At 36.4% G+C, this 16,299-nt stretch overlaps 1 protein-coding gene across 1 annotated transcript in view; it reads right to left on the bottom strand.

The window, feature by feature from the left end:
* Nucleotides 1-204: 204 nt before the first annotated feature.
* Nucleotides 205-16,299, bottom strand: part of HDAC2 (histone deacetylase 2) — a 65,393-nt gene continuing 49,298 nt past the window's right edge. Inside the window, exons 5-14 of the mRNA XM_075202942.1 lie at nucleotides 14,749-14,887; nucleotides 12,370-12,511; nucleotides 10,290-10,382; nucleotides 10,060-10,168; nucleotides 9,367-9,507; nucleotides 8,984-9,092; nucleotides 5,357-5,487; nucleotides 2,959-3,114; nucleotides 631-688; nucleotides 205-519 (exon numbers count right to left, since the gene is read on the bottom strand). Coding sequence (XP_075059043.1) covers nucleotides 489-519; nucleotides 631-688; nucleotides 2,959-3,114; nucleotides 5,357-5,487; nucleotides 8,984-9,092; nucleotides 9,367-9,507; nucleotides 10,060-10,168; nucleotides 10,290-10,382; nucleotides 12,370-12,511; nucleotides 14,749-14,887 — 1,109 coding nt within the window. The 3' untranslated portion in view covers nucleotides 205-488. The remainder of the gene's footprint in view (nucleotides 520-630; nucleotides 689-2,958; nucleotides 3,115-5,356; nucleotides 5,488-8,983; nucleotides 9,093-9,366; nucleotides 9,508-10,059; nucleotides 10,169-10,289; nucleotides 10,383-12,369; nucleotides 12,512-14,748; nucleotides 14,888-16,299) is intronic.

The raw sequence follows: 16,299 nt of genomic DNA on the forward strand, positions 1-16,299 counted from the left end.
CATAAATTAAACCAAACAATAATTGAAAGAAAGCTATAGGATGGATACAAGCTGTTTCTTCATTTACAGATCCAAATTTGCGCATTTATGGTTTGTTTTTTTCAGAACCAGTCTGATGACCGTACATTTAGATTATTATGTGCACATTAAGACATTTGGAAAATATTTGTGTTGTGGACAAAAATGTACAAACAAAACAGTTAATAAAGGCAAAAAAGGCATTTTAATAGATCAGTTTAAGACATGAAACATAATAACACATTCATCTTAAATACTATTACATAAAGCATGGCAAAGATAAGAAAGTTTGCTCCATAATTAGAAAACTCAATACGACCTGCCAGGATAACGATACCGTTTTACAATAAATACGGTCCATGCCAAGTGCTAAGGGGGGAGAGTCAGAAGTCTCTTTTCAAGGAGGTGAGGGATGAGGCGTACTCTACTTCCATCGCTAAACATAAGGGTCCAAAATCCTTCTCCGCAGTCTAGGGATTGTTTGGCTGTTCTGACTTCACACTTTTCAATAGAATTAAAGTGAAAAACAGTAAAATAAACAATTTGTACATTTCTACAAGATTTTGTAATTGCGCAAGAAAGAACCGTACAACAACAGGAAAATAGAGTTACCCTTTTGTGTCCATTTTCTCCACAACATTGTCCTTGGATTTATCATCTTCTTTCACATCTGGGGAAACAAAAGTGGTAACATGTTTCTCATATGTTACCTATGTGTACCCAGCGGAAACTGAGCAGAGCTATGGGTAATAGAGGCATACACAGCATCTACAAAAAGTATTCACCACCTGTGGCATTTTTCACATCTTATTTTCTGACATCATGGAGACACAAAACACTAAAGAAATCTAGAGATTTTTTAGTTCATTACAAATAAAAACAGATATTTGATTAAATAAGTATTCACACCTAGTGCTAAGACACATTTAGTTAAACCCTGGTGTTAGAACAACAGCCTGAGCACTTCACAAATCTGTGCTTTATGGGAGGGACTTGCATGAAATCCTAAAAGACAGCATGTGGAAGGCCCACATAGCTTGAGGAAAGTTAAGGGTACACACTACAGGGTTTTTGTCCAATAATCGGCTCAACCAGCCGATATACAACAACTCGTTCAAAAGTCGGGTCAGTGTGTGTAGTGACATGATGGTCGAAAGTCTGCCCAAATGGACGATTGTCGCCTCATTTGGTTGGTCGTACCGTTAAATATTTTCGTTCCAATTTCGTTTCCGCTGTGTAGTGTGTATAAACTTCCGACCGATCCACAACAGTGAGTACGAAATTACAGTCATTGCTCACGAAAACATGGCTGTAAAAAGTCGCTAAAGGGACGTCCGCTCTTCCCTTTATCTTCTAAAACAAGCCTAGTGTGTATGCAGTCCATGGACCGAGCGATCGGACCATCGATCGCATGTAAAATCGATCGGCATAAAAAGTTGGTGAAAAATTCTGTAGTGTGTACCCAGCTTTACACAATAAGCAGAAGTTTAAACTCTTAGGCTTCAACCCTAGGCATTTTGCATGTTGGACATCCCTACCGATCGCCATGGTGGCAGGAGCATTATACTACAAGCATGTTTTTCTGCTTCAGGGAATGACATTCTTCAAAACAGAGTGACAAACAGATGGCACAGTGGCTTAAATACATTTAAAAACAAATTAAAAATGAATTTCTGTTTAACTGTCCCGATGCAACCTGATGAACTCCAGCAATATTGCAATTAAGAATAGATGAAAATTGCAGTGTCTGGATGAGCAAAGCTGTTAGGTAATCACCAAAATAGACTCACAGCTATGAGACCAATTAACATCTTATGTCAAATTTAAGAAGAAATGTAAAGCTTTTTCTGAATTAGAAATAACCAGAGTTTAGCGAGAGCCTTTCCCCATGATGTCAGACTAGAGCGTTTGTTTCTGGCCCAGCTACCTCTACATTCACAGCTTACCTAGTGTACGGCTTGAAGAAACCTGCTCAAATATAGTATGAATAAACACTAATATTTTAATTTTGCTTACTACATAGTGCACAAGGCAATATATAAAAAAGCAACATAATAACACTAACACTAGAGACTCTGTAACAGGTGTTATGTAACAGTGCACCATCCTTTTATTTCTAAAACCATTTAAACACCACAAACATCAAGGAAATCTGATCTTTACAGAAAAGCAGCAACTAAACTGAAGGCGCTCTCTCAACTTCTTATTTTGTTAGATGATTTTCTCTCAGACTTTAGCTTTTTGCATTACATACAGTAATTTTATATAAAAGGGGGATGACTACCACTATTTCACTATGTTGAAAACATAGTGTTGAAATTCATTTACAGGGAAGTTGCACACAAATTCATTAGGCTATATACCCTTAAAGCATGTGGATGCTCATGTCACTGTTCCACTAGATAAGGTATATCAATCGCTGATCATTACGGTACTATTTGGAATAAAGGATACTATTTAACTACAGAATGAACAGCTTCAATTGAAATTTAGAGAAAAAAAGTAAATGATAAGAGAAAATCTTTATAGAGCAGAACAGCTGTATTGTTCTAGAAGCAGTAAGATTGTCTGTTTTTACAGACCAGAGATATTATTTTAAATAAATGTTATACCTTATTTAAATAAGCTACAAGGTCGCCAGATATAGAAAACCGATGTACACTCTTGAGATACCCATAAAGTGCTCAGCTTGGAAAAACAGCTGGTAGCTGTGATCTGTCATTACACAGAGACTGTACAGGTCAGTTTCTGAGTAAGGGGCACTAAATACTCTTTTTTATGTCCTCAAGCTGCCTGAACGCCATAGCTTGTGTGATTATTAGCAATGGATACAATTTATTGGAAGGATAACCAAATCCTACATACAGGCCGGCTGTTAATCATTCAAGTGATAGAAAGGTTACGCAGTCAATCTAAAAATATCAACCATATGTGACTAACCCGATTTCTTGTCATCAGTTTCCTTTTTGTCTTCTTCAAGTCTGGCTTTTTTGGTTCCCTTTTTGTGATCAGCTACATTACGTCTTCCTCCTTCACCTTCATCCTCAGAGTCTGAAAACTCCTCCTCGCAAGCTATCCGCTTATCAGAGGCGCGTACTAAAAATTGAGATGGAATGTAATTAAAAGACTATTCAAACGAGTCAGATTGTTGAAAACTATTGAACCAAGCAGAAATCAGTGTAAAGACTATTTCTAATGGTATATAAACTTCTATATAAAACTTTAGAATCTATTATAAAAGGAACATGACTTTGCATTTCTAGTATATTTAAAGAGGACATCCATCTAAATAGTAAGAAATCCACCCTATTTTAAAACGGTGGTAATCGTATTAACGGTGTGTACACCTACATAATTAATACGATAGTGAAGTGACATGTGAAAAATAACTACTTACCTGTAAACAGACCCACTGGAAATACGATGTAAGGAGAGGACGACACTTCCAAATTACGTCACTTGCAAGCGCGACTTGGACATTTTGGATTTTAAAGCGGCAACGCACGGACCCATCTAAGTATTTCCTTTACTTTAGGGGTTAGGGTTAGCAATACAATTAATATTACCATAATTAAATGTGCTCGTGTGTTGACGCTTTAAAAAAAAAAATCAAAGTCGCGCTTGCAAGTTACGTGATTTGGAAGTATCGCCCTCTCCTCACATCGAATTTCCAGTGTGTCTGCTTACAGGTAAGTAGTTGTTTTTTACATGTCGCTTTCTTCACTGTCGTAATAATTATGTAGCTGTAAACACTGTTGGTGTTTACATCATCGTTAACTCGCACTACACCCTTTTAAAAGACTAATCATTTCATAGTTCATTATAAATAGAAATATTAACCTATGGTCCAATGCTTTACTTAGCATCAATTGATTGACAGCTCACGTTATGTAGCATAATATAAATGCATTATAGTAATGGAGACAAGACTCCCACAAATTGCTGAGGGAAAGCAGTGTGCAAAGCATTAAGTAGTTGTAATAAATATGATAAATGATAAAATAAAAAAAACCCACTTCATCTTTCCAACGGGAATATTTGTTTGTTTTATTTGATGTATAAGTAGAGGATGCTCTTAACTTTGATGTTGAGTCTGTAAAGCCCTTTCAAATAGATTTTTTTCACAAAAGGACTCTTAATAGCAGACAGTACAGGAAATTCTACAGACGATGTTAATTTAGTTCCATTTTCAGAAATAAAATAAAAAGTGACTGGTGATTTATAAACAGTTATGATAGTCATACACTAAACGACAAGCTCCAAGACTGAAAGTCTACAGGCACCAATCCCATGAAAATAATGTCTGATTTTTTTTTCTTTAAAACATAGATAACTTCTGCAGGTAATATGAATAATATTGGTATTTACCATTTTTCTTGTTTTTTTTCCCCTTCATCAGGCTGTTATTAATGATTTATGATTCTGTATTATCATGAGAACCATGGCACATGATGTAGTGAGCAGAGAGGCTTTGGAACGCCTCTCTGAGCTCGGCCTGCTCTGCGACATCCTCCTTCTCCACCATCTTCCATGATATGAGAATATAAGAGCTGTAAGCATGTCTCTGTGAAGCAGAACAACTGTGTCTGGCAGCAATTTTTGTTTGCTTGCTTGAAGCCTTACAATAATGTTTGCCATTCTTATCTTCCCTGAGAACTAGCATCTTTCAATCGGAAACTATATCAATGGGAAACCATATTAATGGGAAACTATAATACACATATTCTGTTCTGTCTGAGACTGTGAACCAGTGACTTTTTTTTAGATCTCCTCACAAACAAAATTAGTGGTTCAAACGATTTCATAAATCCATCTATACTGTTGGAAGACAACAGATAACTGTGCTGGAAACAATTATTCTAGTATCTCTATAGCAAACCAATGTAGCTGTACTGTGTTACGGTTGCTGATGAGTTAGCACTACCTCAAAGCACCAGCGCATCAATGTGTCAATATACCTTGCTTACCAGTTCTCATGTCCTAAATTTGTGAATAAACAGTCTTTTTGGAAGATTAAATGTGTTTCTGATTAACTATTTTGGTATTGGTTATAAATGTGACTATTTGTTTCTGAAGGTTATTGGAGTCGGTACAATCACTATGCATTTATCTCTCACGCATCTTTGCAGTTTCCTTATATATCAGCCTTAACCCTTGGTCAAAGCTTCTTATTAATTTTACTAGTATACTGATATTTATCACAACTCATTTCAGCCTGTTTAAATAAAAGTAGGGAGGGTGGGTGGAATGGATTTCTCCAGTCAATTTATATATTAAAAGAAACTCTAGAGAAGTAATGGTAGTATATAAAATATTTTGTTTTAATGGTATAACTTACTTGAAATACGTTTATCTGGGTCTTCACCTTCTTCATCACCGCTGTCCTCTTGAATGGCATCCTCTGGTATAGCCTGTATCTGTACTCCAGGGGCATGTGGCAGCATACGCAGATTCTCAAATAAACGCTGCCTAAAAAAAAATATATATATATATTTTTATATACATGGCCCTAAATCTATTAATATTCTCAAATATAAATAAGAAATTCAGCCTCGTTTAGAACCTCTATCTCCCTATTCCTAGCACTTAGAAAGCTAAAGAGGGAAGTTTAAAATGAAGTTTCTTGAATGCCTGCTGTTTTTGATCAGCAGGCAATAAATAACATTAATGTAAACAGGAGAAGTGAGGCGAGGTTTTCAAGAGCTTAGTTCTTCTCCCCCTATCTATAATATACAATATCTATTTAAATTCATATCTCAGCCCCACCCTCACGAAAAAAATGGGCACCCACTCTTTCAAACAAGGGTGTCCATTTTTTTTACATGGTCTGTTGATCACTTGCAATAATCACACAAATAAACAGAATGAGCCATAATTAATTAAGGAAAGTAAGGCAAAAAAGGAGTACGTTTGGACAAACCATGTTACACTGCAAGGGGTGCAAATTAGTTTATTATTTTGCACATAAGTTAAATACTGGCTGTTTTTCATGTAGCACATAAATACTTGATAGCTTTATTTTTACACTGAAATTTAAAGTTGATTACATGCCCTATCCCAACTATAAATCTACCATCACATTCTAAAATGTTCATCCTCCTCAAATACAACATGGTTTTGCCAAGGTGTAAAGTTATTCCTTTTTTTCTGCTTTACTTTCCTTAATGAATCAAGCATAATATATGCAAAAGGAGGTGTGCTTTTTATTTATTTATTTTTATAAACCTGACTTCGCCCCCTCCTATGGTTCCAAAATAGATGGGGGAAAGCCGTATTTGAAAGAGGGGATCCCACACAATAAAATGAAATGCAAATACTGCAATAGGAGTAAAAGCCCCCAGATCTTGCCACCCTACCCATAGAAGTCAGAGGTACCCTCATCTGAAAGAAATGAGTAGCCTCTTTCAACATATCGCTCCCCATAGCAATATCTGTCTAGTGATCACCAGACAAATACAATGCAGCATACTTTCTGTACTGTACAAAGACAAATATGAGAAGGACGGGGTGGACATCTCAGCGAGCATGAATATCTGGCCTTTAAACACCTGAAAAGATGGGGTGCCCAAATTATTATACAAATTAGTATTTATTGTCCGAGTATAATTAGACAATAAAATATACTTTAAATAAAAGTAAATCAGAGAAAGGGTGGGTGGCCTATTTTATAAATATATATGCTTTGCTTACATCGTTTATTTCTGTGGCTCTTTGGAGCATTTAAATGTAGGTATGCTATATATAGAAAAATGGAAGACATCTGAATGTAATTGCATTTTTCTACTCATGACACCCCAAGTGTTACTGGAACCCATAAATATGTGGTTACCATTCTACTTGAGACGCATGTAACTATTCAGCAAGGTATTGCCTTTGAGATTTCCTCACATTTTATTTCGTACATATACGGCAAAAGTCTAGTTTTCAACTACTGCGCAGTCTTCTGGAAAGTACTGTGCATTCCAGTGTTGGGTTAAAAAGATAAGTAACCCTTCAACTGATGTGCTAGGCTATATAATTTCCCAAATGATCTGCCTTCTTTGGGGTTATTTTTGCCTCTATGACTCTTAGAATGCACTTCTCTCATTTGACAGGTCAACCCATACAGATAGGGTACCATTCTTGTTGTGAGACTGGCAGTCGTTTAAGGTATGACAATAACTCATTTTCCACTGTTTGCCCCAGTTGTTTCGTACAGTAAATAAATGAAAAATGCATTTTCTGCCATTATACCTCTTTCTGGAAACTACTGTGCATTTACCTATTGGGCTAGAAAGAAAAGTGCCCCCTCAATTGAGGCAACAAGTCATCTACTTTTCCAAATAGCATGCAATGTTGGGCTACCCGTATAATATTCCTCACCTTGCATGCATTTCATTCAAAACACAATATCATTATTATTTTCAAGTGCTGATTGTATTATGAAAACTTATGTGTAGAATGCTGATTATTGATATTTTGGAAAGATGGATTGATATAAAATCTAGAAACACAGATTTTGTTTTACAAAATTGTTGCAAAACACATGCTTGCAGTTCTTGTGCAATTTCAATAAAAAACAACAACACTTTAGTCATTTTAGGTAGATTTCCTTTGCTGTGTCAGGGGTTATAACAAATAAATGGTATTTTCTGAAAATGAACAGCAAAACAACATCTAATGATGTTGGAATGTGATCTGCCCAAAAGTTCTAAAACAGCACTTGGGTGAGAAAAGCCTCAGCTGCTAAGGGGTTAAATATAGTGCATTTTTAAAAAAGTTATGAAATAAGCATACCGATTAAATAAAAAAAGTACTTTCAAGCAAAGAAAGGTTTTCGCTTATCATTTAATGGACTCTGGTCTCACATACTGTATACCGTATCAATACCTTAGTATTAATGAGGGTGTGTATATTGATATGGCTGCATTACCAAACACTCCCTGTCCTTCTCTTCTCATGAATTAGAGAAAAAAAAAAAGATAAGTGGAAACTCCCACACTAGGAGCATTAAATAACAAACATTTGTTTGGATTGTTGCTACTAATCTAATCTTCTAAATTTCTTATAATCACGAAGACATTAAGGTAACAACAGAACTCTCAACCTGCTGTTGACTTAATGTTGGCAAAAATCTCCTCGAAAATGCTCCCAGAAATGTATATATTAATCCAATATGTTGCAAATACAAGATTCAGAAAACAGTCACATCATCCACACTCAAAACTAATGATATAGGACCTGATTCATTAAGGATCTTAACTTAAGAAACTTCTTATTTCAGTCTCCTCTACAAAACCATGTTACAATGCAAGGAGTGCAAATTAGTATTCTGTTTTGCACATAAGTTAAATACTGACTGTTTTTCCATGTAGCACACAAATATCAACTTTAAATTTCAGTGTACAAATAAGCTATCAAGTATTTGTGTGCTACATGAAAAAACAGGCAGTATTTAACTTATGTGCAAAACAGAATACTAATTTGCACCCCTTGCATTGTAACATGGTTTTGTCCAGGAGACTGAAATAAGAAGTTTCTCAAGTTAAGATCCTTAATGAATCAGGCCCATGGTTTTGTCCAGGAGACTTAAATAAGAAGTTTCTTAAGTTAAGATCCTTAATGAATCTTACCAATACTGTACTTTGTATAACTTATGTTAGACAAAGGAAAAATCTATGACCAACATATTAAATATCAAACAATAAATCTCCTTAAAGGAATATTCAAGGTTCCACAATACAGCACTATGTATTTTAATAAATGTTTAATACAAGATAAATTATGGCAAGCACAAATTAAACAATGCATACTCTGTTATACATTAAACACATATAAGTATAAAAGCAAACATGAAGAGATGGCAGGAAAGAAAGAAAAAAAATTAAACCAACATTATACTTTCAAATTGTAAACACAGGACTAAATGGAAGAAGACAATAGGTTTCTTTCATAAGGTCAATGCAATATACATGAGTTTCCTTACTTTATTTTCTCCATGTATTCAGGTGTATTTTGATTTGTCATATTCGAAGGACTAATATGTAGCTTAAAATCTGGACCAAAATATTCAAAGTAATCATTGTATGGCAGCTCTGAAAAGAAACAGAACAGTAGCATGTTACAACACATGAGTTTACATATACGAACACAACATAAAACATATAGGCCATGATAATATGTACAACATAATTTATTTTTTTCTTGTATTAAATAATAGACTGTAGATAGAGTAAATGATTACCTGGTGAAGACCCAAACATAGTAAGCAGGAAATTAATTGGTTATAGTTAATACAGGATAATGCAACCAATAGGTTGCGTTAAATGTGCAGAGGCAGAAAATGACGTGCGTGCTTGTTATACTTACCATTAGGGATTTCACAATCCAGTGCAACAGCAGTCTCATATGTCCAGCAACGAGCAACATTGCGGATAGTATATCCTCCTCCACCAAGCATTAGTAGAGGCAAATTAAACGTCTTTACAACTTCCACACACTTCGCATGACCTGTGAGAAATATTGTTAGACAATCATATGATCTAGGCATGATACATAGCACTGAGAGACACAGAAACAATGCTGTAACACACCTACCAGGGGAAAAACACTGGGAAGTCTAAAAGGATGACTCTTGAACGCTTTACCCACTGTAGCAGAATGTTCTATAAAAACTAGTTCCATTATACTTTAGTTTCTAATTTAAAGGTGTTGAAATATGGTGGGAGAGCTGGGTTGTTTTTTGTTTTTAGTGGAACACTTTGAAATGAATACCTTACAGGCCCTACCTTTAAATACATTCATTTACACTATTTTGAATTATAATGGCAAACTTTCCTTTCAGAGAGAGAGAGAGAGAGAGAGAGAGAGAGAGGCAAAACACAGCTGCTTTCAGCAGCCCATGTAAGGAAAAGGGACCAGATAGAAAGGGTTTGGAGTGTACATGATATTGCAGTCTGTCCAGCTCTGCAATGTTTGCATGTTTTATAATCCTAATTGATGAGAATCAGATAGTTTTTCAGAATTATACACTCTGACGTTAACTATACAAGCCTAAATTACCTTTAACTGTCAAATTGAAACATCCAAGACGGTCCCCAGACAATGAATCAGCACCACATTGTAAGACCACAGCGCTGGGCTGGTACATTTCCATCACTTTGGAAATGATCTGTGTTGAAAGAAATGTGTGTAACCATGTTGGCCTTGTCAATATACATAACATATAATTAATATAAAGTATCAGAGTTCAGGCATAAGCACAGAGACATGAAGCAGTGCATTATACTCACTGGCTTAAATATTTGTCCATACGATTCGTCATCAATGCCATCCCTCATTGGAAAATTGACAGCATAGTACTTTCCTTTTCCTGCACCAATATCCTGGAAAATTGAAGGAGAACAATATACAGAGATCATGATCAAGCACTGATATGTGTAAAACTATAAAACGTGTATGTGTGCAATATAAAATATATAGCTTTAGATTCTCTCCATGAAATTTCTTAACAGAGGCACATGATTATGTGTCTGTATTCCATTATTACTGTGCATTAGCAATCATGCACTCTCTTTTTGTGTATACACAGGAGAGCCGTCAGGTATATAGAGAATTGGCCTGATAGCATCATGCTGACTGCAAATGTAACAGGTCAGGCTGTCAGAGCAAAAATCTTTGTCCTGGGCTGCACTATTCCTCACAGCTCTAATGCTGTACAGACTGATGGATGCCTGTCCAGAAAAGAGCATAGCACTTAAACAGCGCCTTTAACAAAATGCTATCTCCTAAAACTAACATAATCCCAGGGGACCTCCGCTTTTATTTTTGCTAACTATACAGTGCACAATCCAGTAGAACGCAAAAAATATTAGTGAACCTGGAGACTGATACTCTAAGTCAGGGGATCATTAATTTTACCTTTCTGCATATCGAAGTCCCAATTACCCTTTAGAATCGCTAAATGATGTGGACACAGTGGTCATTTACAATATATATAGTGGGGATGCCAAAGTGTTATGAAAGGCGGATAATATTCTCAATTGAATTAAGTTCATGGATAAACAGACTGGATCTACACCTCTGAAAAATGTTTCTAAAAATGTGAACAACTTAATTACATTTATATTTACAGCTATAAAAAATAGCACAGCAATAATGTTATATTATAATTCCAAGTTATTGCATTCTTGAAGCCTAGGATAAGGAAAGACATGCATAAGCTATATTAGGAATATATACATTTACAGGAAAATATACAAAAGAGCAATAAAACAATAATCCATCTATATTCTAACCCATTATTATTTTATAGAGTACGGTATATGTATTTTTCCTACTTTCAAATGTGTTTAATAAAATACACTCTGTGGTCACTTTATTAGTTTCACCTTTCTAGTACAGGGTAGGATCCACATTTGCCCATGGTCAGCAACAACACTCAAGTAAGCTGAGGCAATTAAACAATTCTAGCTTGGTATTAAAGGACCTAAAGTGTGCCAAGAAAACATTCCTCACAACACAACACCACCACCATGCACTGATGACAAGGAAGGATGGAGCCACAGAACCATGTTTACACCAAACTCTGACCCTACAATCTGTATGACATCATGCATCAGAAATCTTGATTCATCAGACCAGGCAGCATTTTTCCAGTCTTGGTAGGCTGTGTCTACTTTAGCCTCACTTTCCTGTGTAGCCTACAGGAGTGGAACCGAGTGTGGTCTTCTGCTGCTATAACCAATCAACTTCAAGCTTCAACATGCTGTGCGTTCTGAGATGCTCTTCTGCATACCACTGTTGTAATGCATGGTTATTTGAGATACCATTACCATCCTGTCAGCTTGAACCAGTCTGGCCATCATCCTTTGACCTCTCTCATTAACAATGTGTATTTGCACAGCGAACAGTTTTTAGTTTTGTGCGTCATTCTCTGTAACGCTAGATACGGTTGAGCGTGAATATCCCAGGAGTCATTCATGTGCAGTAATGTGGTGCTCTTAGATTCCCGAGAGACAAGATCAAAGTCTCATCTTGTGATACTAAGTTTAACACTGCAGCAGACTTGTTACTGCTGATTGGCCAGTTTGGACAGCCATCACACACAGGCAGCGCAGGTGGGCCATGCGCAGGTGGGTCATTTTACTTACAAATTGCTGGTGCTTAAGTTTTAGCACTGGCCCCTAACTGAAATATTTGTTGAGCCCTATATTACACTGTTAGATTGGTTTTAAGCAGTCAAATTAAATAGTAGCTTGACCATATTGAGGCAGTGGTAATGGGTATGAAAAAAAGAAAGAAAGAGAAATCCTGTGCAACCAAAGACTAAGTTTTGTCATAATACCGTGAAATAAGTAACCAAATACGTACCCGAAGATCTCCAGTGCCTGGGAAGTATTCCCCATATTTGTGGAATGAAACAGTCATGACACGGTCAGTGGTATAAAAAGCCTCTTCAACACCATCACCATGATGGATATCAATATCAATATACAACACTCTTTGGTGATACCTGAAGAAAATGTATTAATAAATGTAAGGTATTCATTTTTAATGACTGGCGTATTGTAGATTTTTTTTATGCTCGCTTCTTTTTCCTAAAAATGATCTATTTGTTTTTCACTTGAATTTTGTTGGTTGCAAGTTGGAAAAAGACCTTGCATGATTTACTGTGATTTCAGGCTTTACATCAGAAACACCTACACACCCTTAATGAAGTTGCAGACTTTTTTTTATAAATATAATATATATCATATACATGAGTTGTCAAAGAAACGAAAGTATGTCTGGCACCAAAAATTAAATTGAGTGACATAACCATCAAACCCTGTGTAGGCTTCAAAAAGTGCTACCACCTTCACATTTCAAACAAAAATAAGAGCACATCCTGCAGTGCACTAAGGAAAAGTACATGTTTGGAAATTTTAGTCATAATAAATGTATTATTGAGTAATCTGTAGTTTGCATAATTTTAATGTATACATTACACATAAGTTACTGACTGGTATGACTTGCAATAACACTCCTTTTTCTTGCTCCTCTGCCCGTCACAACAATTGAGAAGTATCAACATTCTTGTCTGGTCATTATTAACAGTTGATTTTCTTTTTCTTTTTAATTACTGATATATATTTTAGGGCCCAAATTCATATTATGTAAGCATGTAAGTCAGCCTGACACCTAACCACCAGAATTAGCGATTTTGTAAGTCAGCCCAAACCCTGGCTCTGCTTACTCCTTGAGATCATGGAAGCCAAGGGGATGCGCCTCCTGCCACCTGGACCGCTTCCTCAGATATCTCCTGCCATGCTCACCCTCTGTCACACTAAAATACAGTTATGGATAAGGAGGCACCCAGTATGCCCAAGAATAAGGAGGCACCCAGTATTCCCGCATTAGACTACTCATAAAATCAAATTCTTTACACCTTTCCACCTCTGTTCACCACCACACAGAAAATGTAAACATAATTTCAAGTTCTGACAAGGTATAAGACTGTTATTAGTAGGTCTTTTATATAAGGCAAATTGTAGTTTAGGTTTACTGGCCGTGTCAAGTGTGTTGTTCCCTACAGCATAAGGAACATTATAACAATTTTGTTTGTATCTACTTTATAGCAGCCTAGTAACAAAAAGTACTAAGCTGACTCTCAATCAAAGAAGGAATACTAATGTTCTGGTGTTTCTGAAACTAGCCCTGTTTTATGAATCTTTCCGCAGGTGTATACAGGGAATAATCGCTGTACTAATCTCCACTGCCTGATGAGAGGGTTTAAGCATTATGTAAAATCTGCACCAGTGCATAATCAATAGTTATAGTTGTCACAATATTATATTGTTATACAGTGCCCTCTACTCTAGGGGCCTGATTCATTAAGGATCTTAACTTGAGAAACTTCTTATTTCAGTCTCCTGGACAAAACCATGTTAAAATGAAAGGGACGCAAATTAGTATTCTGTTTTGCACATAAGTTAAATACTGACTGTTTTTTCATGTAGCACACAAATACTTTATACCTTATTTGTACACTGAAATTTAAAGTTGATATTTGTGTGCTACATGAAAAAACAGGTAGTATTTAACTTATGTGCAAAACAGAATACTAATTTGCACCCCTTGCATTGTAACATGGTTTTGTCCAGGAGACTGAAATAAGAAGTTTCTCAAGTTAAGATCCTTAATGAATCAGGCCCCAGGTTCTCAAGCTTTTGAGGGGAAAAGCAATATAACAAAGCTTGCCCTCAAACGTATAAACTTCTAAAGCGTTGGCATCTAAAGTGCACAATTTACCTTGAAAGCTATACCCCTTTATTTGTTCTGTATGCTGGGTTTAGCATTAGTTTCTGAACTTGTTTTAAATTAGGATTCATTAAACAGATTATTGAAAATACATTACCATGGTATAGAATTGTCTACCTAAAATATAAATTGGAGTTCCTAATAACATGCTTAGAAGTACTAATAAATAAATATGGTTCAGCTTTTGGAAAATATAAATAAATAAGACTAACCCATACTGTGTGTATACCCCTTTTAATATTATTAATTGTACCTGCAATGCAAATCATAAAAGTTGTCAATGTTTGCGCCACTGATATTGGTCTAGCTACACTATGTTACAAAGCAAACCCAGGTGGTATTCTGGACACTAGTGACCAAAGTTTATATGTATTAAGCAGTGTAAAAATACACCTCAGAACACACACACACACAAAAAAAACAATGAAGACATGAAACCACGAAACTTACTTTAGTAGTTCAAGAATGGCAAGAACGATATCATTGACATAACAAAACCCGGATGCTTCTGACTTTTTAGCATGATGAAGACCTCCTGCCCAGTTAACAGCCATGTCTGTTTGCTGCCGATTCAGTTTTACAGCACCAGCTGAAAAAGATATAAATAAGAGTTAGCTAAAAGCATCACAAGTGATAACAGAAGCATTATTAGCATCTCCTTACTTTTTTGGTTTTAGTTCTGTGGCTAGGACCCGAAAGAAGCAGAATCTGCTTGACAAGGGCCCCTTCAGAGGCTGGGCAACGGCTCAGATAGCCTTGAAGTCTAAAGAGTCATCTGCTTTCTGTTCAGTACTGAAGGGCTGGAGAGTGGTACAATGAGTGTCTGCAGGCAGCAGTGACGCATGGTGGAGGTTCCTTTCAAGTTTGGGGCTGCATTGGAGCAAATTGAGTTGGGGATTTGGTCAGGATTAATGGTGTCCTCAATGCAGAGAAATACAGGCAGGTGCTTATCCATCATGCAGTACCAGCAGGGAGGCGTCTGATTGGTACCAAATTTATTCTGCAGTAGGACAAGAGCTTTAAACATACAGCCAATGTCATTAAGAACTTTCTTCATCGTAAAGAAGAACAAGGAGTCCTGGAAGTGATGAGATGGCCCCCACAGAGTCCTGATCTCAACATCATAAGAGTCTTCTGGGATTACAAGAAGAGACAGAAGGATTTGAGCAAGCCTACATCCACAGAAAATCTGTGGTTCGTTCTCCAAGATGTTTCGAACAACCTCCCTGCCGATTGCCTTCAAAAACTGTGTGCAAGTGTAGCTACAAGAACTGATGCTCTTTTGATAGCAAAGGGTGGTCACACCAAATATTGATTTGATTTACATTTCTCTTCTGTTCTTTCATTTTGCATTTTGTTAATTGATAAAGTAAACTATTAACACTATTTTTGAAAGCATTCTTACTTTGCAGCATTTTTTCCACATCTACCTAAAGCTTTTTCACAGTACTGTATGTGTATATATTTTTATACATACTGTGGCAATTGGGACACTTTGCCACTGTCTAATAGAGGAAAGAGTGGTGGTTTCCCTGGGAAACCACAGCCTAAAGGTGCAGAGAGGGTTAAATCTGCACAGGCGAACACATAGAGCAGGAGACCAGGTACTAATCAATTTAGGAGTCAGCCAGACCAAGGGCCTGACAGGAAGCTTAAAAGCTGGGTTTGATATGAGTGTGGGAAACTGCTGCCAACAAGTCGCCAGTGACCAGTTAGGGACCTAACTGTTATAGCCAGAGTTGAGGGTTATTGGATTATTTTTATTGCTGTGAAAGTGTCATTATGTTTTCTGAAGACACTGCCAAGACTGTTTATCTATCCTGACAAGTAAAATAAACATCAAAGTGCTTCAGAAAACTGTGTGAGGAGCCATCTGTTTGCACGCTTTTCACAATACATATACACACACACACACACACACATATATATTTATTGACACTTTCTATTTAATTTTCTATTTATCCTGCCACTATCACCTCCCTAAAATACACAAGACTTTAG

Source organism: Mixophyes fleayi, chromosome 3 (genome assembly GCF_038048845.1).
Source record: "Mixophyes fleayi isolate aMixFle1 chromosome 3, aMixFle1.hap1, whole genome shotgun sequence".
NCBI lineage: Eukaryota > Metazoa > Chordata > Amphibia > Anura > Limnodynastidae > Mixophyes > Mixophyes fleayi.